The sequence below is a fragment of the Portunus trituberculatus genome, chromosome 30, assembly GCF_017591435.1.
Source record: "Portunus trituberculatus isolate SZX2019 chromosome 30, ASM1759143v1, whole genome shotgun sequence".
Lineage (NCBI taxonomy): Eukaryota > Metazoa > Arthropoda > Malacostraca > Decapoda > Portunidae > Portunus > Portunus trituberculatus.
Window position 1 is genome coordinate 8,280,250 of NC_059284.1, and position 23,835 is coordinate 8,304,084.

At 46.3% G+C, this 23,835-nt stretch overlaps 2 protein-coding genes across 2 annotated transcripts; both read right to left on the bottom strand.

Moving 5' to 3' along the window:
* Positions 1-14,222: 14,222 nt before the first annotated feature.
* LOC123510857 (lysine-rich arabinogalactan protein 19-like) lies at positions 14,223-15,131 on the bottom strand. The gene has a single exon (XM_045266298.1). The coding sequence runs from the start codon at positions 15,129-15,131 to the stop codon at positions 14,223-14,225; it is 909 nt and encodes a 302-aa protein (XP_045122233.1).
* A 296-nt stretch (positions 15,132-15,427) lies between these two features.
* Positions 15,428-23,400, bottom strand: LOC123510880 (proline-rich transmembrane protein 4-like). Its single transcript, XM_045266333.1, has 2 exons — positions 23,225-23,400; positions 15,428-17,575 (listed from the first exon to the last, which is right to left on the bottom strand). The coding sequence occupies exon 2, from the start codon at positions 17,551-17,553 to the stop codon at positions 15,577-15,579; it is 1,977 nt and encodes a 658-aa protein (XP_045122268.1). The 5' UTR covers positions 17,554-17,575; positions 23,225-23,400; the 3' UTR covers positions 15,428-15,576.
* Between the last annotated feature and the right edge of the window lie 435 nt (positions 23,401-23,835).

Sequence of the window (23,835 nt, forward strand, 5' to 3'; positions counted from 1 at the left end):
TGATATTTCTCCTATTTTCTCTTTGTATATATAGTTTTTAACCCTTTCAGTACTGCGACGCATTTTTACCATGGGTTTTCGATCTGATTAGACGATTTTTATTTACGTTAGGAAGAGTTTATGGAGTTCAGAAGATTTATGACCAGAATATTCACATTTTTAATCCCCACATAAGTTTCTGAAGCTGTATAAAATCACCAAATAATAAGCAGAATGAATATGGAAACGCGTCATAGCGCTGATGGGGTTAAGGGAGTTTTCAAGGATTTTTGTATTCCGTGTGTGCTCTGAGGGAATTTCAAGGGGGTACTGCAGTGTTTTCTTGAAGGGATTCTTGGGTATATTTTACTATTGAAAGGAGTAAATGTCCTGTTTTAGTTTTTTTTTGGGGGAGGGATGAATTTTGCCACTGAAGGGGTAAAGGTTCTGCTTTTATTATACATTCTATTATTAAAGGTGGTAAAGAGTTTCGCTTCCTCTTTCCCCTCTTCCTTTTCTTCCTCCTCTTCCTCCTCCTCTTCCTCTCAAGTCGACATTTTTTGAAGGTTTTCGGAAACATTCTACACTTACTCGAAGGTATAGGGAGATCTTGAAAATGGGGGAAGGAGAAATAACCAGACCTCCTCCTCTTCCTCGTCCTCGTCCTCCTCGTCCTCGTCCTCCTCGTCCTCCTCCTCCTCCTCCTCCTCCTCCCCTCAATTGACGTTTCTTGAAGGGGGAGTATTGTGAGTCAGCTCGAGTCGTGTCCCTCCCCTCCATTCCCCGTCCCTGGCTCAGCACATCACGGAGGGAAGGTAAATAGAGAGAGAGGCTGAAATGGAATGCGGAAATACCTTACTGATCCCAGGCATAAATGTGCTCTTTCCCTCTCCCTCTCTCTCTCTCTCTCTCTCTCTCTCTCTCTCTGGAAGTGTGTTTTTTATCCCCCCTTTTTTGTGTTTGTTTATTAACTTGAACATGTTTTAGAATTTGCTGTGTGTGTGTGTGTGTGTGTGTGTGTGTGTGTGTGTGTGTGGTGGGTGGGTGGGTGTGGGTGTGTGTTTCATTTATTTTTTGCTCTAGCCGTGTTTTAATCTCGTTTCTGACCCGATGGAGTTGTGCTTGTGTTGTTGTGTTGTTTCATGTTCAGTGGCTTGTGTTGCATTATAATGTTACACGTGTTTCGGTTCCGCTGTTGTTATTTTTACGTGTGTGTGTGTGTGTGTGTGTGTGTGTGTGTGTGTGTGTGTGTGTGTGTGTGTGTGTGTGTGTGTGTTTATTTTACTTTTTCGTTGCTGGATCTTCTTTTCTTTGTTTCCGGCCTGTGTTATATATTACATTCTCTTGCTGGAAGTGGATGTTACTGTAATGAAACTTTATGTCGCAACTCTTGACTCTAATCTCACTTACTCTTACTTCCACCTAATCGTGTTTACTTGACACTAACTTAACTTTGAGCTAACTTGATCGGTGGCCATTTTTCCCTACTTAAGCTAGTCGTGTTTATCTAACCCTAACTTAACATAATTGTAAAGTCAACCTAACCAAGTACTAACTATCTTTACTTTATCTTTAGAACTGGGACGCATTTTTTACCATGAGTTTTGGTTATGATTACACAATTTTAGTTACATTAGCAATGGTCTATGGAGGTCAGAAGCTTTATGGCCACAATCTTCACTATTTTAACAGCCACATAAGTTTCTGAAGTTGTATAAAATCACCAAATAGTAAGCAGAATGAATATGAGAATGTGTCATGGTACTGAAGAGGTTAATTTGGCCCTCGCATACCCATTGGCCTAACCTAGCAAGTTCTAACCTAATCAACCTTATATTAACTAATCCTTTGCTAACCTAACCCAACCTTCACTTATCTTACCTAACTCCCAAACATAAACTAAATGACTTGGCTTAAGTTAACCTAACCTAACTTCCTAGAACAAACTAACACATGCTTACCTAACCTAACCTAACCTAACGTAACGTGAACAATGCTAACACTAACCCAGACCATCCAAACATCAGCCAACTATCCTAAACTAACACCCAGTAACCTAGACTCCACAAAACATAATATGAGACACACGTACAACGCACAATAACACAGACCATTGTACCCTTACCCAATCAGCCAGTCAACCAGTCTCTCAATCATACAGTCAGTCAGTCACCCTGCAGCCTGTCTGTGCCCATTGCGAGGAGCGTCACCCTGGCTACACTGTATTAAAACTTGGAGGCGCTTCCAAAAACTCGCACAGGCTGGAGTGGAGTTTTGACAAGCAGTGAATCGCGTTAGAGAGGAAGAGCGTGTGTGTGGAATCCACTGCAGAGTTGACTTGTGTGTGTGTGTGTGTGTGTGTGTGTGTGTGTGTGTGTGTGTGGGGTGAGGGGTGGAGGGGAAGGGAAGTAGGGGGATATTTTGAGTAAAGCTTGTGTTGTCCCGTTTTGGTATCTGTCTGTCTGTCTGTCTGTCTATTTGTCTGTCTGTGTGTCTATTAGTTTCTGTGTCTATCTATCTATCTATCAATCTATCTATATATAAAAAAAATATAGACATACCACTATAACAAACATACAAAAAAACAGATAGACATACACACAAGCATACAGAAAGACATACAATAATAAACAGACAACAGACATACACACAGACACGTACAGATATCAAGCCATTATTACCTCACGAGCAAATAAGCAACTTAGCCTCGCATCATATTAATAAAGCAAGCCAAGCAAATAAAAAAATTCATCTCATCTCTATATTACCTGCTTTGTGCCTCACCTTCTGATTGGCCTAATTACTGCGCTGCCCTTCACCAGCGCTTCGTCCCACGCCAGACCAGCAGCGTGGCAGTCAATGGGGGTCTGGGCTAATCCTGTAGTTTCTTCTTACTTGCCTTTCCTATCTTAGTTCCTCTTCATGGACTAATTAGGGCGATTTGAGTGTGTGTGTGTGTGTGTGTGTGTGTGTGTGTGTGTGTGTGTGTGTGTGTGTGTGTGTGTGTGTGTGAGGGGAGGTGCTCTCTGTGTGACTGACCGTCTCTCTCTCTCTCTCTCTGTCTGTCTGTCTGTCTCTGTTTCTCTCGCTCTCTCTCTCTCTCTCTCTCTCTCTCTCTCTCTCTCTCTCTCTCTCTCTCTCTCAGCCTTTATTACCTGTGTTTCTTTATTTAATGAGCTAAATGAACAAACTTTCGTCAGGTGATATGAGTCGTTTTACGCGATGAAATTTGACACTCCCCCCCACTCCCTCACTTAAACTCCCCTCCCCTCGTTGCCATAACACCCCTTACTACTCCCTGACTCCCCCTAACCCCTCCCTCACCCGCGCCTCTGCTCCCCACGCCGTTAAAAAAAAACAAGAGGAAGGAGAAAGAAATATGGCTGTGCAACATGAAATCAGTGAAAAGGAGCTGGAGTAGATGGCGTTGCAGTTGCTTTTCTCCTTTTCCCTCCTTTTTTCTCGTGTTATTTTCCTTATTTTCCTTGTCCCATTATTTCCTGCATTACGTGTGGAGTTCAGTGATTGTCTGCACATGGTCTTGCCTCCACGCTCCAGGCTAAGCTAGTGTCTCCTCTTGCCGCTCGTAAAGGGTCTTTCCTTCTCCTCAGCACACGTGTCGCCGCGGGCCTGAGGTGGTAACTGAGGTGGTAATGGGTAATGAGGTGCCTTGTTCATAGCGCCGCCCCGTGTGGCTTGTGGCGGGAATGTGCCTCGGCCAGCTGGCGGGATTGTGTTAAGTGAAAGCGTGACGTACATTAAACACCTGCTGCCTTTGCTGGTCATCAGTGTCTCAAAGGCTTGTGGCAGGGACTGTGAGGTGTTGGGGCTGGTTATAATGTGTGAGTTACCTTTCCGTGACCTTATTACGTATCCTCAGTCATCGTAAGGTCTTTTCAGGCGTTTTGGGTTTGGTTTTGTTGGTCATCAGTGTCTCAAGGGCTTGTGGCGGGGACTATGAGGTGTTAGGAGTTAACTTTCCGTGCCCTTATTACATATCCTCAGTTATCTTAAGGTCTTTTTAGGCATTCTAAGGTGTAACATGTTGTTCTATTGGTTATTAGTGTGTTATGGTCTTGTGTCGGGCTGGTTATAATGTGTGAGTTACCTTTCTTGTCAATATTACGTATCTTCAGGTATCACAAAGTCTTTTTAGGCATTCTAAGGTGTAAAATGTTGGTTCTATTGGTTATTAGTGCATTATGGTCTTATAGTGAGAACTGTGATGTATTGGACTGGTTATAATGTGTGAGTTACCTTTCTTGTCAATATTACGTATCTTCAGGTATCACAAGGTTTCTCAGTCATTGTAAGGTCTCGTATAAATGTGTTCAGTTGGTTTTCAGTGTGTTATGATCTCATGACATGCAGTGCGGGTTGCGGAGTTACCTTTCCTTACCCTTATTGCAGGTATCTGAAGGTCTTTCCAGGTAAGGTGTAAAATGGTGGTTTGGTTGGGTTATCAGTGTAAGATGGTCTTGTGGTGAAGAGGAAGCCTTGTGATTGTGGTTCTAGTGTGTAAGTTAGCTTTTAGTAAGTAACGCATCTTTTCTTACCTTCTTTACCTCACCAAATATTCGCCAGGTGCCTTTGGTGACGGTTCTGTTATGTCTCGTGGCCTTGTGAAGAGTGTGGAGTGTACAGATGATTCTACCGTGCGGGCTGCCTTTCTTTGCCTTCTTTACGTGTCCCAAGTGTCTCCGGCGTCCTAGATCGAAGGTTGTGGTGATTACCGTGTCTCTATCTGTGTCTCGTGGCCTTGTGATAGTCTGAGGTGCGGAAGTGAAGCGTTACCTTATCCCACCTTGATAACGTGACTCCAGCTGTCCCACAAAGCTCAAAAACGGTGAATTCCAAAGCGAAAACACCTATTTTTCAGAAACTTCTCCTCCAACCAACGCTCGCAGATTCACAACACGCGCGACCTCCCCAGGAAAGGCATCGTGTCATACACAAATTTCGTTTCTATTTACACGTGCGGATCCTTCATTACAGCGACAGAGAGACGAGAAATAACACTCGCACACCTCAACTTCCCCCCCTTTTCCTTCTCATCCCCCCCAGCCATTGCTCCCAGAAGCCCTCTCGTCCCGGCCACTGACATCACACACGCGACGCACCAGCAAACGTAATATAAACCATAAACAGACTCACCTAATTGGAGGCAGAAGTGAAATACCGAATAAGCAAGGGAATTAAATCGCATTAGGAGTCTTTTGCAGTCCTTTACCGCTATTCATTTGCCGCCGTAGCGAAAATGCAGGCTGTGTTGTGAGTTATTTGTTGTTTTTTGAGCTTTCGAGAAGGGGGAGAGGGGGTGAGTGGGAGTAGGGAGTGTACGAAGGTGCGTTTGTGCTGCAGGAAAGAGGGAGAGGTGAGTGAGGGAGTGAGTGAGTGTAGGGAGGCGAGGAATGCACAACTAGTGGGTGAGTGAGTCAGTTTGAAGGATGGCGGAAGGTTCCTGGAAAAAAAGGACGAGTATTTTTATCAAGTTGAGAAGTGGAGAAGCATGCAGGAAAGGTCTCTCTCTCTCTCTCTCTCTCTCTCTCTCTGCTCTTACCTTTGCCTTTCCATTTGTTTGTCTCCTTTCATGTTTTCTCGCTGTCGTTACGTCTGTCTACCTGTCTGTCTGCCTGTCTCTCTCTCTCCCTTTGTATATTTTTCTCATTCCTCGCTGCGTCCTTCTACTTACTTCATCCGTCTGTGTGTGTGCCTGTCTGTCCTCCTCCTCTCTTTGTGTATGCATCCCTTATTCCTCGGATTTACCTGTTTATTTGTCCGTCTGTCTGCGTGGCTGTTCGGCTAGAGAAGTCAATCGCAGCCTCCATTAAGAAAAAGAAAGAAAAAATAGAAGAAACGTCAAGAAAACGGGAATTAATTTTTCTGAGTAAAAGCAGAATAAGTTCATAATATTTTTGCCTCAGCCGCCGCCGCCACCGTGAACTGGAGGAGGAGGAGGAGGAGGAGGAGGAGGAGGAGGAGGAGGAGGAGGAGGAGGAGGAGGAGGAAGAGAAGGCATTATTTTCCTACATTTTGTGATTCTAATTAAGCGAACAATGGTAGTACTATTTCACTATCTCATTTCGCAAAGCAAGACGCAAATTTCTTTTCATTGCGATCCTACATTATCCTTCTTCTTGGTTGTTTATTTATTTATTTAACTCACACACCCCTCTACCCCTTTCTCTCTCTCTCTCTCTCTCTCTCTCTCTCTCTCTCTCTCTCTCTGTGTGTGTGTGTGTGTGTGTGTGTGTGTGGCATTCAGCACCAACCCAAGCCTTCGTAAACCAGAGAAGCGTCCTCCTCTCTCTCTCTCTCTCTCTCTCTCTCTCTCTCTCTCTCTCTCTCTCTCTCTCTCTCTCTTTTTTCTTTCATTTCTTTCCTTTTCAATAGCTTCTTTTCTTTTCTCTATTTTTTGTAACTTTTCTTCTTCCTCCCTTCTCTTTCCCTCCCTTTCTCCCTTGCTTTCTCTCCATCTTCATTCCTTTCCTTCATTTTCCTCCACTTCTCTTCCTTTTTCTTTTCACTCCATCCTCTTTTAACCTTCTCTCCCTCTCCCTACCTCTCGTTCTCTCTCTTCCTCTCTCTCCCTTAAGTCTCATCTTCCTTTCTTTCTCTCCCCTCTTTTCTCCTTGTTACCATATTCCCCTCTCTTTTCCTTCTCTTTCCCTTCCTTCCTCTCTCTCTCTCTCTCTCTCTCTCTCTTTCCCGTGTTCATCCCTTCCTCTCATTTCACATTCTATTCCTCTCCTCGTCTCTCTCTCTCTCTCTCTCTCTCTCTCTCTCTCTCTCTCTCTCTCTCTCTCTCGCTCTGGCTCTATTCCTTTCCAAGCCAGCCAGATTCTAACTCACGGCCTCTCCTTACTAACACACACACACTCTCTCTCTCTCTCTCTCTCTCTCTCTCTCTGGCCCGGCTTAATATTCACCTCTCGGCAGACAAGGAGCGAGGTCACAAATGCGGAAAATCACTGGATGTTGAAAAATTAAGAAGTATTGTTCCCGCGAATTATTGTCATTTGTCGCGGAAAACTTAACCTTGGCTCTCTTCCGCTGTTGTTATTGTTGTTATTGTTATTGTTGTTGTTGTTATTAGTGTTGCTCTTATTGTTATTATTATTTCTATTATTATTGTTGTTGTTATTGTTTTGTGTTATGATTGTGGTTTTGATTGTTATTATTACTATTATTACTCATTATTACTAGTACTACTACTACTACTACTACTACTACTACTACTACTACTACTGCCATGGGTTCCTATTTTAGTGCAAAAGGTCAGAGAGAGAGAGAGAGAGAGAGAGAGAGAGAGAGAGAGAGAGAGAGAGAGAGAGAGAAAGTTTGGTCGTTCTCGTACATGTATTTTTTTTATTTTACCTTTATTTTAACTTTTATTATGTAGTGAAGTTTTTTTTTTATTTATTTTTTTAACCCTTTTTTTTGGGGTTTTAGCAAGGATGCGTTTCTGTACGTGCGTGTGTGCGTGCGTGCGTGCAGTGAGTGGGGCTGTTTGTTGTGTTACAGTGTCAAATGCTGAGTGTGCGTGCGTGTGTGTATGTGTGTGCGTGTGTGTGTGTGTGTGTGTGTGTGTGTGTGTGTGTGTGTGTGTGTGTGTGTGTTCTCGAAAACGCAACACACATCAACATTTAAATATATTTCCTTTCTATCTATTTTCTATTTTCTCTACACCCATTTTGTAGCCAGTCTCTATTTTTCCGTCCAACTGTAGAGGAAGGGAAACAGACGAGGGGGAGAGAGACGAGGAACAGGTAGTAGTAGTAGTAGTAGTAGTAGTAGTAGTGGTAGTGGTGGTGGTGGCAGTAGTGGTAGTAGTAGTGGAAGCTGAAGAAAATAAGAACAAGAACATGAAGATGAGGGGAAAGAGAAGGAGGAGGAGGAGGAGGAGGAAGAGAAAGAGAAATGAGAACAGGGAGAGGGAGAATAAGAATAAGAAATAAGGAATGATATTAATAGGGGAAAGAATATGAAAAAAAAAAAAAGAAGGAAGAAAGACTTCAACCTTCCTTCCTTCCTTCCTTCCTTCCTTCCTTCCTTCCTTCCTTCCTTCCTTCCTTCCTTCACAAATACACACAATTCTATTCACTGTTCTCTTAAGCACATTGTATTTCTCGAAGGGAGTTTGTACGGTGAATCTTAAGTACCTTCCCTGTGTGTATGTATGTATGTATGTATGTATGTATGTATGTGTCCGTGTGTCCGAGTGTAGTAGTAGTGTATGCTAATGGAAAATACAGAAGGGGGTGTGAGTTTCATTATTACTTAAGTGTAGTGTGTGTGTTTACTTATTCACATTATTAGGGAGAGCACTTGGAAGCGTGATTGTGGCGGTGTGAATGATGTAAGAGTGAAAGAGAGTGAGAGAGAGAGAGAGAGAGAGAGAGAGAGAGAGAGAGAGAGAGAGAGAGAGGGAGAGGGTATTAGTATAAAACATTTTCCACCTAATCTTTTCTTCGTTTCCTTGTTATTTGTCTTCTTTTTTGTGCCTTTGTGTGTGGAACTGGTACGTGTGTGTGTGTGTGTGTGTGTGTGTGTACTGTTGGAGTTATTCATATGTAATTGGGTTTTTTCGTAGTTTTCATTGGTTATTTAAAGGATTTGTAGGTTTTTTTCTTTATTTATTTTGGTGTGTGTGTGTGTGTGTGTGTGTGTGTGTGTGTGTGTGTGTGTGTGTGTGTGTGTGTGTGTGTTCGTGTGTGTGTGTGTTCATAAGCTATTACTGCTTTTACTACTACTACTACTACTACTACTACTACTACTACTACTACTACTACTACTACTACTACTACTACTACTACTACTACTACTACTACTACTACTACTACTACAACCACTACCACCACTACCACCATCACTATCACCACCACTACTACCACCATCACCACCACCACTATCACACCCACCACCGAAGCAACGACAACAACCATAAAAACCACAACTTTAAAAAAAAAAACACACACACACACAAAGATACTCCCGTGATATTAATTCAACATCACTTTATCACTCTAAGTAATTTATCACCAGTGCGTTTTTCCTTGATTTTTTCCCGCTCATATCTTGGTCAGGTGAGGAGGAAGAGAAACGATTATAGGAACTTGCTTTATTGTCTCGAGTTTATAGTGTGAGTTTGCTACCTGCAGTGTTCAAAGAGGGCGAGATAACAGTGACACCAATAAAGCTGTTCGTGTCCTTTCTCTCCCTCGCTCTTTCTCCTCCTCTCTCCCAACCTCTGTGCCTCTCTCCCTCTATCTCTCTATCTCTCATATTTACACAACTGGATGCACGCCAAGGGACACAGGTAGAGGGAAAAAAAGAGAGGAAAGAAGAGGAAAAAAAGTCGTTTTCTTATTGCTGTTTCATAAAGCAAGATAAGAAAGGGGGAAATAAAAGAACTTAGTATCTAAATCTGCTGAAATTTGTCAAGTGTATGTGTGCGTGCGTGTACTCTCTCTCTCTCTCTCTCTCTCTCTCTCTCTCTCTCTCTCTCTCTCTCTCTCTCTCTCGTCACGACTGTTGGTTCATAATTATAAATGTTAATGTGTTTTATGTATTTCTTTTTAATATTAATGGACTTAGTTTGTGGGTTTGTAATTCTGGAAGTTGCTTAGTTAGTTAATTAATGTGTGAGTCAGTGAGTGAGTGAGGGAGGGAGTGAGTGAGTTAGTGAGAGAGTAAGTGAGTCATCCAGGCAGTTTGTGTCTGAGTGAGTGAGTGAGAGGGTGAATGAGTAAGAGTGAGTGAGTGAGTGAGAGTGAATGAGTCAACCAGCGAACTTTAATCTGAGTGAGTGAGTGAGTAGGTGAATGAGTGAGTGAGTAAGTGAGTGAGCGAGTGAGTGAGTGAGTGAGTGAGCGAGTGAGTGAGTGAGTGAGTGAGTGAGTGCATGACTGGCAAACTGAAGGTGAGTGAGTAGATAAGTGAGAGAGAGAGAGAGAGAGAGAGAGAGAGAGAGAGAGAGAGAGAGAGAGAGAGAGAGAGAGAGAGAGAGAGAGAGAGAGAGGTCATGCATTCGTCGGTTTGACAGTTCATTAGTCAGAGGGATAATGGGACGGCTCAACATTTGTATTTATATTTGTTTATTTGTGTATTTCCTTACTTATTTACTTGTTTGCTTATTTATTTACTTATGGAGGATGAGGAACAAGAAGAGGAGGAGGAGGAGGAGGAGGAGGAGGAGGAGGAGGAGGAGGAGGAGGAGGAGGAGGAGGAGTTGATCATGCATTTGTTTATTTACTTTTATCTTTATTGATTTATGCATAAGAAGGAAGATGAGAAGTAGGAGGAGGAGGAGGAGGAGGAGGAGAGGAGGAGGAGGAGGAAGATGGGTGGAAGGAGGAGGAGGAAGGACAGGAAATTCAGACATATAAATAATGTCAATCTCCCAGTTGTAGTAGTAGTAGTAGTAGTAGTAGTAGTAGTAGTAGTAGTAGTAGTAGTAGTAGCAGCAGCAGCAGTATTATTATTATTATTATTATTATTAGTAGTAGTAGTAGTAGTAGTAGTAGTAGTAGTAGTAGTAGTAGTAGTAGTAGTAGTAGTAGTAGTAGTAGCAGCAGTAGTAGTTTTTCATCTCATGTGTTGCTTTTCAGGTCTGGCTAAGTAGATAAGACTGTGAAATAGCTCTAAGCGGTACTGTAAATCTCTTTCTCTCTCTCTCTCTCTCTCTCTCTCTCTCTCTCTCTCTCTCTCTCTCTCTCTCTCTTTGTATATCATTTTTCGCTTTATATTGTAGATCACACAATTTTTCCCTTTTCCCTTTCTCTTTTCTTTTTTCCCCTTTTTTTCCCTTCTGGCTCTATGTCAATTCTCCGTCGTGTTTTTCCCTCCCCTCAAGTTTTATTCTTGCTCCATATTTTCCTTGCCATTTTTCCATATATTCTGTTTTTCATAATTTTTTTTTTTGCCCAAAGAAGTACATATTTTTTTTCCCCGCAACGCTTTACATGTATAATTTTTTCATCCAATCACGCATCGGAATATACAGATTATTTCCCTTATATTTCTTTTAGTCTCTATACAAAACAACATCTCTATTCAAATCTCTGTAGTAGTAAAGGTTACCAGTGCATTCAGAGGTTTGTTTCGCCCTTTCTTTGTCTTTCTTTACGTTGGGCTGGTGACTTCTTAACGCCTTTAGTACTGAGACGCATTTTTACCTTGAGATTTGTGTACTATTAGACCATTTTATTGACATTAGCAAGGGTATATGAAGGTCAGAAGATTAATGGCCACAGTCGTCACTATTTCAATCTCCCATGTGAGTTTCTGAAGCTGTATCAAATCACTAAATAGTAACCAGAGGGGATTTGAAAACGTGTCCTGATACTCAAGGGGTGAAAGGTCAACAGATGCATTGATCTTTTATTACTTTTCCTTCCTTTGTGTTCCTTTGCATTTCCTTTGCCTTCTGACGTGTCTTAATGTTAAAAAAAGGCATTTGATCTAGATTTCATTCGTTTTACATGTTCTTTTGCGTTTCCTTGACCTCCTGACGTCTATTAAGTTAAAAAGTGCATTGTGATTTATTTTCCGTCCTTTTTTTATGTTCATTTGTGTTCTCATGGTCTTCTGACTCCCCAAAGATTAGCATATACATTTTTTTTTTTTATTCTTCCTTTGTTCTCTTTTCCTTGGTCTTCTGACGCTTCATAAGTTAAAAAGTGTATTGAGATTTACTTTCCGTCCTTTTCTTTAAGTTTATTTGTGTTTCCTTGGGTTTCTGACGCCTCAAAGATGAACATATGCATTCTTTTTTTATTTTTGACCTTTGTAGTCTGCGTTTCCTTGGTCTCCTGAAGTCTCTTAGGTTAAAAAGTGTATTGAGATTTATTGTCCGTCACTTTCTTTACGTTCATTTGTGTTTCCTTGGGCTTCTGACACCTTAAAGATTAACATATGCGTTTTTTTTTTATTCTTCCTTTGTTCTTTTGCTTGGTCTCCTGACGCCTCTTAAGTTACAAAGTGGAATGAGGTTTTATTTTCCGTCCTTTCTTTATGTTAATTTGTATTCCCTTGGTCTCCTAACGCCTCAAGGATTAACATATCTATTTTTCTATTTTATCCTTCCTTTGTTGTCTTTTCTTTGGTCTCCTGACGCCTCTTAAGTTATGAAGTGTATTGAGGCATATTTTTCGTCCTTTCTTTGTGTTCTCTTGGGCTTCTGACCCTCAAGGATTAATATATGCATTATTCTGTTTTTGTCCTTCCTTTGTTGTCTTCTCCGTTTTCTTTTTTTTTCATTTATACCATGTGGGCTTTTTACGGGAATTTATTGACAAAGGGGATACTTTTTGGCGTACTTCCTGTCTCAAAGTTCACCCGCTAGGAAACCGTTGCCCCGAGTGAGAAAGCCCAACCTACACTCGGACCGTGGACAGGATTCGAACCCGTGCGCTTGAAGACCCCTCGGATCCCACTGTACCACGTCTCTAAAAGTACAAGACGCATCGAGTTAAAATTTCTCGTCCTTCCTTTGTATTCCCTTGTGATCCTTCGCCCCGCCTCACCTGACCTGGAGTTCCTCAGGTAAATGGGAAGGAATAATAATAGTCGTTCCTGATAATGGCGATGATTCCTTCCTGCAGATTCTTAAATGTTGATTGCACGAGTCATTGTTCTCTCTCTCTCTCTCTCTCTCTCTCTCTCTCTCTCTCTCTCTCTCTCTCTCTCTCTCCCTATCTCTACATTTTTCCTCCACCTCTACCTCCCTCATAAATACTGACAATGGTGCAATAAATCGGAGCGTGGGGAGAGAGAGAGAGAGAGAGAGAGAGAGAGAGAGAGAGAGAGAGAGAGAGAGAGAGAGAGAGAGTTGATCGTTTCTACTTACTCGTGGCTATAAGATTGGAGGAATTTCAATATTGCTGGTGCTGGTGCTGGTGCTGCTACTACTACTACTACTACTACTACTACTACTACTACTACTACTACTACTACCCCTACTACTACTACTACTACTACTACTACTACTACTACTAATAATAATAATAATACTATTACTACTATTACTACTACTACTACTACTCCTACCACCACCACCATCACTACTGCTACTACTGCTTCTACTACCACCACCACTACTACTACTACTACTACTACTACTACTACTACTACTACTACTACTACTACTACTATTGGTATAATGACGGTGAATGAAAACATGGTTCTTTTTTTCTAAACTATCAACATCTTTATTCTTATTAAATTTTAAACATAGAATCACAGCAAAAAATTTGATTCGTGTACAAATATAATTCTCTGTCGCTCTCGAGAAACATTTTTTTTCTTCATCTTTTTTTTCTTTTTCTATTTTGGATCAACACCCGAGGAGGAACAGGAGGAGGAGGAGGAGAAGGAGAAGGAGGAGGAAGAGGAGGTGAAGGAGGAGGAAGAGGAGGAAGTAATGGAACGTTTATTATTATTACTATAGTTTTTCTATTTTTTTTTTCCTTCTCTCTCTCAACCTTTTATATATATTTCTTTTTTTGCTCGTAACGTTTTTATTTTGATCGACTCCGTTTTCTGTGTGTGTGTGTGTGTGTGTGTGTGTGTGTGTGTGTGTGTGTGTGTGTGTGTGTGTGGCAACCCCGCTCTCCTTACTTACAGGGGACTGTGTTTTAGCTCGAGCGAGGACAGTTTTAGGGAGAGAGAGAGAGAGAGAGAGAGAGAGAGAGAGAGAGAGAGAGAGAGAGAGAGAGGAGAGGAGAGGAGAGGAGAGGAGAGGCTCTAACTATTACAACACTTTGCTCGTCTTTCATTTCCTGTTGAGTTCCTCCTTTGCCTTCCTCGCATTGCGGCGCGTCAGGGCGAGGCGCGCCATTAATGTGTTCACGGCTTGATTCACTCCCGGGCGAGACTGTGTGTTGCTTCACGAGACTGGCGAACGAGACGCTTCGGAAAGGTGAAGCGGAAGGGCGGTGCGGCGCTTCCTTTAGGGAAAAGGGGACAGGGAAAGGCGGACTTTACGGACAGGGAGGGATAGGGGGTAGGGGGGGAGAGAAGCTAGTGTTGTTGAGGTGGGTAGTGCACTGGGTGGCAGCGTATGTCATTATATCAAAAGGGCATCATCGTATGTACGTCACGAGGGTGTGTCGGGAAGGGCACGGTGGCCCTGATCGGGCTCAATGTTCTGGGACGTCAAGTGTCCTGCGCCCCTCACGACGCGGCACTAGCGTGGCCCTGGCTTGACTTGGCGGCGTGGTTCGGGGTTCCTGGTGAGCGGGTCAGGCCTGGATGTCACCAGGATGGGGAGCGAGGCGCTCGCGGCCTCCTGAGGGGAGACGTGGGCGTGCACGGTCACCGGGGCGTGGCTCGCGGGGCCTGGGTTCAGGGGGGCGTGTTTCGTGAGGCTGAGTGTCGCCTGTGTCAGCGTCTGTGTGTGACCGGCCAGCGCGGAGCCCACCGCGATTGAGAGGCGAGCTGCCCTCACTTGGGTCTCGGTCGCCGTTACATGTCTGGGTGGAGTCTCCGCCACACTGGACCTCCTGATGTCTCAGCTCAACGCCGTGTGTCTGATGAAGCTCACAGTCCCCAGGATTTGCTTCCTGGTGGCGGCGGGTGTACTGGTGGTGCTCCTCACCAGTGTCGCCTTGATTCTGGCCGTGCTGGTGATCCACGACTTCAGGCTCCTGGTGCCCTGCCTCTGCGGGAAGTTGTCCCTGGCTGTTGGCGGGAGAGCTGGAGTCCTGGGACGGGAAGAACACGGGCGGAGGATGGCGGGGCGGAGGCGGGGAAGGCGTGGACGGCCATGCTGGCTGCGGAGCGGAGGGCACGTCTGTCTGGGTGGTGCCGTCTACCCGAGGTGGTGGGGCGGCGTCCATGGGACGGGGCGTTGGGGCCCGCACAGCACTGTCCGTGTCCTGCGCCGCTTCGGGCTGAGCGGCCCTCAGACATGCACCCTCCCCTGGGCCTGTGGCTCGTTGTCTGCGGGATTGGCGGGTTTGGACAAGGGGGCTGTGCCTGAGGGGGACTGGACTCACAGGGATTCCCACCGGAGTGGAGGTCCGCCCCGCGTTGCTCCACCGCCACTGCTCTGCCGAAGCTCCCCGCGGCGCTGTGTGCTGTGTGTGCGGCCTGCTCACTGTAGGCTGCCCTGCCCTGCTTGCTGGCCGGCAGGGAGTCCCTGTGCTCATCCTGCCCACAGGACCGCCCCCGCCACGGCACCCATGGAAGTGCAGTACGCCCTCTGGAGACCCTTAGGGGACCACTGTGGCGCAGCCGACCACTTGTAGGGCGAGCCGGTCACCAGGTCAGGGTGGCTGCGCTGAGTGTCTCCACGGGAGTCAGGGACTGGACGCCCCCTTCTCCCCTCCTGCAACTCTGCGAATGAGCTCGCCAGGCTGCGGCTTGGGTAGTGGTGGTGATGGTGGCGCAAGTTGAGCGGCGGCGGAGGGGGCGGCGGCGTCTGGGTGTAGGGCAGCTGGTAGTACGTGCCGTCGCTGTCCTCGAACATACGCAGGTCGAAGCTGTTGGCGGCGCTGACGGAAGAGCAGGTGGTAGTGGTGTTGCGGGACCAGTCGTGGTCGCCAACACACAGAGGCGAAGCGGGCTCCGTGGAACTGTAGTCTGTCAGGCTTGCTAGGTCGCTTCTCGGGCGATCCTCGTCGCTGTCGGCGCCGTGCAGGTCAACACTGAGCTGTCCCTGCAGCAGGCGCTCCGAGGGTCGTTCCACCACGCGCTGTGCCGCTGGGGAGGCTTTGGCGGATGAGTCCCCGGTCGCTGCCACCGGAACGTTGTAATATAGGTGCTGGTCGTACGCTGTTGGCTCTTCTTCGTCAGCCTGTCCCGTGGTCTTGTCTGGCGCAGCGCGCTGCGTCTCGTAGCTCTGTAGGGATGCATGCTGCGGGGCGGAGGGTGCTGCGTTTCTGGCAAAGTCATCATTTTTAACACAATGGAGGAGGGCCTAGAGGAACAGCTAGACTGAGGGGCATCGCGGGCGCGGGCATGACTCCACAGCAGGTGGGCATCCGAGGCAGTGGACCTCAACAAAGCCTGCTTGTATGGTGAGGCATGGCATGAAGGCGCCGTGGAGGAAGGGTACGGGCGGCCCTCACGGGGCTGAACTACCTTGCATGGTGTCGTGCTGTCATGTGCGGGACGCCCCGCTCCAGGCGTAGTGGGGCAGGGGCGGCAGCAGCAGCACCAGCGCCACCTTCCCTTCTTGAGGTCTTGCCACCTGGTGGTGTCTCCGCGGCGCTTGTGCTGTGCGTCCCGCAGGCCGGGCAGAGAGATGAGGGCCAGCAGCACCCAGGCCAGCACCTCCAGGCCGCTGCTGGCACTCTGGAAGGCCAACCAGTGCCAGGGGCGTGGTGGTGGCAAGCGCGTGGTGACAAGAGAGCCCAGCAGACCGTACAGGTGCAGGCCCGCCAGCATGACCTGCACCAGGGTGGTGACCAGCGTGAGGCGCGCAGCGTACAGTAACGAGGCGCACGTGTGCTGCGTCACCCACTCTGGCGTGGCACGCCCTACAGTTACCGTCATGAGGCTGGGAGCGTTTTGCAAAGCTTGCACAACGCGGCACGTGCCCACGCAGCTGCCGAGGCCCACCACGCCGCCCCAAGCCGCCGTTGCCGTGCGCGAGGCGGCCCTGAGAGGCCCTGCGTGCTTGGGGAACTGCACGGCCAGCACATGTGTGGACACGGCCACCAGAAAATGGAAGACTGTGATGATGGCGAGGGTGATGGGCGCGTGGTTGGGCGGTGGGTGGGGCGGGCAGCGCCAGACCTGCACCAGCGCCATCACCACCACAGCAATGGCTGCGGTGAGGCAGGGCCAGCCGATGTCTTCCACCACGCCTGCCACCGCCTCAGGCAGCTTGTCCTCCGTACCGTACGGATCGTGGAAGAGGTGCAGGCAGCGCGACACGGCAGCCACCAGCATGAACAGGTGCAGGCTGAGGTGGTGGGTGAGGGGCAGGAAGCGGCCGGCGCCCCGCACCTTGGCCAGCAGCAGTACGGCCAGCAGCCCCACCACCGTAAACATGCTGGCCGAGCAGTACACATGCACCGCCCAAGCCACGCCCAGCGACCCGGCCCATGACCCCTCCGGCTCCCCATCCGCCTCCTCCACCTCCCCGCCCAGGATGTCTGAGTACAGGTCCGGGAAGACGTCTATGGGGCGCTGGTCGTCCATGTTGAGGAGCAGGTCCTCCAGGTCAGGCCACGCGGAGGGCTGCGGGCGCGGCGGCGCGAAAATATTTCTGTCAGGGGAAGAGGAGGGCGGGGACGGGGGGGAGGTGGTGGTGGTGGTAGTGGTGGTGGTAGTGGTGGTGGTGGTGGTGGGTGGCGTGGAGATGCCGTAGGCCACGCCGCGGAAGATGGCTGCCAGAGAGTGCTCGATGCTACTGCTGTGGTTCCTGTGGCTGCGGTGCGGCCGTTCTTCCTCCGTTGGCCAGCGGGAGAACACTCCGCGTCCCACCGCACCCCGCACGCCAGCGCCGTGCATCCTTGGGTTGTTGATAAGTGGCGCCGCCCGCAGCCCCACCTGTCCATACGACGGGCTGGGCACGCCGAGCAGGGCAAGGACGGCCACGAGATACGCCGCCCACACGCCCATGTCTGTCCTTCGGCGTCACAATCTGGGGGAAGAAAAGCAGAGAGCGTCAGAGGAGATATTTAGGATAGGGCCCATGTGTCCGTCCCTCGACGTCACAACCTATAAGGAGAAGTATAGGGCGGGCCCGCATCATAGCATAGGGAGGGGGGGAGGTGGGCGGTGGTTGGGGTTGGTGTGTCGCTCCCTCTGAGTCATAACCTGTAGAGGAAGCAGGTGGGGTCAGTGGAGGAGGGAGTGTAGGAGTGCTGTGTCTGTCTGCCGTCACCACGTGAAGGAGGAGCCAGGTTATGAGTGAGTGTTTAGGAGAGGTGTGTCTGAGTGGGGGCTGAGGGTTGCGTCTAGGGGTGCGTGTGTGCCTGGGGTGTCAACAAGGGCGGAGTGTCCCTCCCTAATGGCGGCGACAGTTAGCGCAGTCTCCCCTCCTGCCACTTCCTGCCGTGGCGGTGCGACGACGGGAACTCCACACAACACCCATGAAAAATGTTACCGATGGGAGAGAGAGAGAGAGAGAGAGAGAGAGAGAGAGAGAGAGAGAGAGAGAGAGAGAGAGTGAGTCAGGTGTGTGGAGGCTGGAAAGCAATTTAGAGGTGTCTGAGGCGCCGAGCGTGACCACAACATTCGTCTTACATCCATCCCAAGTTCTCCTGCTCCTCCACCACCACCACCGTCACCTCCTCCTCCTCCTCCTCATCTTCCTCTTCCCCAACATTCCTGCCCCTCCCTCCATTCGTCCTCCCCCTACCTTCACTCACATTCCCATCCCCCAACCACGTTCATCCTTGTCTTCCCTCACTCTTCCTCCTCCTCCTCCTCCTCCTCCTCTTGCTCCGATATATTTGACGTGGAGGCTTTATCCTTACGCTTCTCTTTCTCTTCGTTTGCCTTATCAGACATCTCCTTTATCCTCCCATCTCTCTCTCTCTCTCTCTCTCTCTCTCTCTCTCTCTCTCTCTCTCGCTTTCTGTTCTTTATGAGAGAGAGAGAGAGAGAGAGATAGATAGATAGATAGATAGATAGATAGATAGAGAGAGAGAGAGAGAGAGAGAGAGAGAGAGAGAGAGAGAGAGAGAGAGAGAGAGAAAATAGAAAATCAAACGTGTTAATACTCTAAAATGGAAAAGGAGAAGCTAGGATTATTATTTTTTTTTTATTTCTTTATTTATATATTTTTTGTATTTTTTAAACATTCATTTCGAAATTTTGTTCCAGGGTTCAGCGAGTTGAGTGTGTGTGTGTGTGTGTGTGTGTGTGTGTGTGTGTGTGTGTGTGTGTGTGTGTGTGTGCGCGTGCGCCTGCAATTAAGTGAAGGGGATTATGTTCGTCCCTTTGCAATCCACCTTTGAGGGGTTTATGTAACTGCCTTTACTTTTTGGTTCCTCTTTCAACTCTTAAGCTTTATTGCATTTTATTTTGAAGTTTAGTCACTCTTGTTGTCCTTTCCATTCGTCTCCTTTTTCTGTCTTTAGCGTCATCGTCTCTGTTGCTTTGTATTACTTTCGACATTGGGTTTTGTTTTATTTCTGGTTCCGCTTTCAACTTTTAATCTCTATTGTGTTTTCTTTCCAGGTTTAGCTACTGTTCTTTGGTTTGTGTTTGCTTTATGATCAATTTCCCATTATTTTTTGATAGATTCTTGCTTTATATTCTTTATTACATTGTGTTTTTGCTTTATTTTCATTTCTCCTTCATTTTTTTTTGTCTGAATGTTTGTGATTGTGTCTAATTTATTTCATCGTGTATTTCTTGTTGCTTGTTATGTTTTATCTACTTATCTTTATCTCTCGTCTTCCTTTGTGCCATTATTCTTTGTTGCTTTGTACTCTCTTTTGATTTTTTTTTCTTGCTTTTGTGTTTTTTCTCTTATCTTTTGTTTTTCGTATTTTTCTGCATCATCTATTTTCTTGTATCACTTTTTCTGTTTTATTTCCACTTTCATTTATATTCCATTGCCTTTTGCTGTTTTCTTTTTTCTTCTCATCGTTCTCCAGTTTAGTATATTGTTTTCAGTCGTACTTTTCTTCACTGCACTTTTTTTTCCTTCATCCTTTTATCTTTACTGTATCTTGTTGCCTCTCATCACCATTTTTTGCTTCTCTTTATGCTGCATCCTCATTTTTTCTGTCTTTCACCCCTTCATCATGATTTTTTTTTATTTCACATTACCTTTCATCACCATTTTTGTGTCTATCCTTCATCACCATTATCATTTTTGCGTCTCTTTTTTCTCTCTCTTATCTGCCATCATCATTTTTGTATCGATATTTCATCATCATCATCCCCTTTTATCTTTTTCCACCGTTTTTTAACCTCTCCTCCTCACTGCTTTCCTAATTCCCCTTCTCCTTAATGTAAGAGCGATCTAATACTCTTTACTCTCTCATTCCCTGTGATGGTGGGATCAGAAACGCTCTCTGATCCTTTATGTTACTCCATTGACAATTATTTGAACAGTAGCTAAAGGGAATCTAATGAATCGTTTAACTTGATTGTGGATTTTAGTTCAATCCCATTTTATTTCATTTCCGTGTCTGAAGGAAGAACAGGTCTCTCTCTCTCTCTCTCTCTCTCTCTCTCTCTCTCTCTCTCTCTCTCTCTCTCTCTCTCTCTCTCTCTCTCTCTCTGCTTTGAAGTACTTGGCGTAAATCAAAAATTCTTCTTTGATAATTTCTTTTTCATATTTCTTCTGCCTCGTTCTCTCGTGTAACTCTTTAATATCTTGCTTTTTGAAGATTATCTTTACACTTTTCTTTGCCGTCCAGTATTTTTTTCCCTTTTAGTCTTACTCTTTTGTTTCACCTGAGCTTGCCTGCGTGAGGGACGAGTAAAAATTAACGATTCCTTCATACCTAAGCAACATGATATTCGCGTTAGTAAGATGAGTAATATTCCTGATAATCTTCCGCTTTTCAATCCTGAGATTAACTTGAAGCCTTATTTATTTATTTTTTTTTATTTTGCTGATGGAGTGAGGCGTTCTTCGTTTTCTTTGCATTTCTTCTCTACATAACATTAACATACAGCCAGTTTTCCTTTTCTCTTTATGTTTTGGTGAGTTTTCGTTTTCTTTTCGTTCAGCATGCATGAAACTAACCTATGCTCCTTTATTTACTTATTTTTTAGTATATGGTTCTTTTTTATTGCATAAGATGAACATACAGTCTTTTCCTTTTCTTTTCTTTTCTTTTCCTTATATTTTTGTGAGGCTTTCTTTCATTTCTTTGCGTTCAGTATCTTCATGAAAATAACCTGTAGTTCTTTATATATCTGTTTTTTGGTATGATGTTCTTCGTGGTCGGATAAGATGAGCATACTGTCCTTTTCTTCTCTTTTCTGCTCTTTTATATTTATCTGTAAGGCGTTTTTCATTTCTTTGCGTTCCGTATCTAACCTGTAGACCTTTCTTTATTTACCTTTTTATGACCTTTTTCGTGGTTGCATAAGATGAGCATACAGTTCTTTTCTTCTCTTTCCTTTATATTTCTGTAAGGAGTTCTTCATTTCTTTGCGTTCCGTATCTGCATGAAACTAACCTATAGACCTTTATTTACTTTTCGGCATGACCTTTTTCGTGGTTGCATAAGATGGAACTACAATCCTTTTCTTCTCTTTTCTTTATATTTCTGTAAGGAGTTCTTCATTTCTTTGCGTTCAGTAGCTCAGTAGCAGCGTGCATTCTTCCGTCAGATTGGTGTAGCATCCGCCTCTTTTTACCATGTATTTACCCGGCAAACACTGAACCAGCCTTGCCTCGGACGCTCCACGCCCCAGACACCTTACGCTTCAACTCTTAAGCCCGTGATCTCCTCTTGAGTTACCCCTAATGCATTGCGAGAGGGACGAGTGGATGGATGGTTGGGTGGATAGGCGGTGGCACGGTCGATGACGTTCCTCCACTCATCCACAGTCTCCCGGTTCGATAGCCACCACAGCAGCGATTTAGAAGTAGAGACACGGTTGGGTACGGAAGCAGAGACCGAGAGACTGAGAGACCGAGAGGGAAGGAGACAGACTAAGGGAGAGAATGCATCTTGTGTTCTTGAGGTTCTTGTGTGTGTGTGTGTGTGTGTGTGTGTGTGTGTGTGTGTGTGTGTGTGTGTGTGTGTGTTTGAGTTCTTGGAAATAATTAGTTTTTTTTCAGATTTTTTATGGTTTTATTGATTTTCTGCCCTTTCTGTCTACCTTTCCTTTTCTTCCTGTCTCTGTAAGTAATCTCTCTCTCTCTCTCTCTCTCTCTCTCTCTCTCTCTCTCTCTCTCTCTGCTGGACTTCTCAGTGTCTCTATCATCGTTATATCTCTTTCTCTTTTTCTCTGTGTCTGTTTCTGTCTGGCTATCATTCAATCTCTATTAAGTCTCTATCTCTAAATTACTGGTTTTCTATCTGTACCTCTATCGCTATGAATGTTTATTAATGCCTCGTCCCCCCTCTCTCTCTCTCTCTCTCTCTCTCTCTCTCTCTCTCTCCCGTCATGTTGATATTGTAATTTTGCCGTGGTGAGGTCAGTCGATTACGTGGCGGTTGTGGGAGAACGTTTGTAAGGACATAAGTCACGAGGCGAGGGCACGAAGGTGTGTGGGTGTGAGGGTGTGGGGGGAGGGGAGAGGGACGTGTCATGGCGGTACATTTATTGCTCTATTATTCATTATCCATTTTTCTTCATTAACGTTCCGCTCTAGTTGGTGTTGTTTTTGTTGTTGTTGGCGTTGTCTTTGTTGTTGCTGGTCTTGTTTTTTTTTTCTCTTCATTCTCCTTCTTCCTCTTCTTTTTCTCTCGTTTCATTATCGTTATGAGTTTTCTCTTTCTTTCGTGCTGTTTCTTTCTTTCTCTTTTTTTTTTATTCTTTTCTCCAGTCTGCACCTTTTATTTATTGTGTTCCGTGTTTCCTTCCCTTCCCTTTCCTCCCCTTCCCTTTCCTTTCCGTCCCTAGTTATTATTCCTTCCATTTATCTAACTTTCTGTCATCCATTCTCATTATCCGTCCCACACACACACACACACACACACACACACACACACACACACACACACACACACACACACACACACACACACACACACACACACACACACACACACACACACACACACACCTCCTGGCCGTGTGTTGGCAAGACAGCAGTAGCAGCAGCAGTAGTAATAGTAGTAGTTGTAGTAGCAGCAGCAGCAGCAGTAGCGTCAGGCAACGAGACAGTCTCCACCACACAAATTCCTGAGTGTGTCACTGGGGAAGGTTTGTCACTGAGTGGAGGCGGCTGTGTCCCGGTCTGGCCCAGGCACTTGTGTGGGCAGTGACACAGTGCCTGGGAGAGGTGGCAGTGGTGGTGGTCGTCGTGCCACCCTGCTTCACCCCTCTCCTTGCCTCCCTGCCGGTGTCATCGCTCCTTGCCCTGCTTCCTTGCCTCTTCCCCTGTCGCAGTCCCCACCAACCAACCCCGCCCCTCCCCTGCCCTCTTGTTGCCCTCTCCCACCTCTCCCGCCCTCCGCGCCGCGACACAAGCCTGGTATCTGTTCCCCGCGTCCCAAGAGGCGCCGTGTGTCGTTAATCACACCGCGACACCAACTAAATATTTGTTGCTCAGGTTCTGCACCGACGCGCGCCGCCCTGCGATACTATCAGGCGGCTATACGTCTCCCGAACACGTCCACGCATACGCACACGCACTCGCACGCACCTGGAAGAGCTGTAGTGTCATTCCTGAAGGCGTGCGGCGGCTGGCATCACGGCTCCTACGCACGCAATGCCAGTGGTCATCTCAACGCAAGCCTCACTGAACGCGGTAAATCCTCAGGTGCTGGAGGGACCCACTTGTTGACTGAGCCACGGCCAAGTGCCAACTAACACCTGAGAGCCTGGCCGCTCTGCACCCGTCTGGCAGCCTCGCCTTCCTCGCTGCCGGGAGAAACTGTCGTGCGGTATTAGTGCGGCAAAATTCCATTACATCTACTCAGGTTCCCCCATTAAGTAAAAAAATGTAATAGGGGTACATTGAAGAACATTGGGTATTGCGATGTGGTAAGTGTGTGTCTGGCGTGTTTTGGTAAGGAGTGTTGGGTTACGTAGGTTTGTGTGTGTGTGTGTGTGTGTGTGTGTGTGTGTGTGTGATGTTGTTTGTGCAGTGTGTGCGTAAGTGCTCCTCTGTATGCATGAGCAGTGACGTGTGCGTGTATGTGCGTGCGTGTGCGTGTGCGTGCATGCATGTGTGTGTGTGTGTGTGTGTGTGTGTGTGTGTGTGTGTGTGTGTGTGTGTGTGTGTATGACTGGGCCTGTGTAAGTCTTTGGGCG

Bases quoted from the DNA above. Each gene is read 5' to 3' on its own strand.
- LOC123510857 (XM_045266298.1), bottom strand. From the start codon at position 15,131: ATGAGCACAGGGACTCCCTGCCGGCCAGCAAGCAGGGCAGGGCAGCCT.
- LOC123510880 (XM_045266333.1), bottom strand. From the start codon at position 17,553: ATGGGCGTGTGGGCGGCGTATCTCGTGGCCGTCCTTGCCCTGCTCGGC.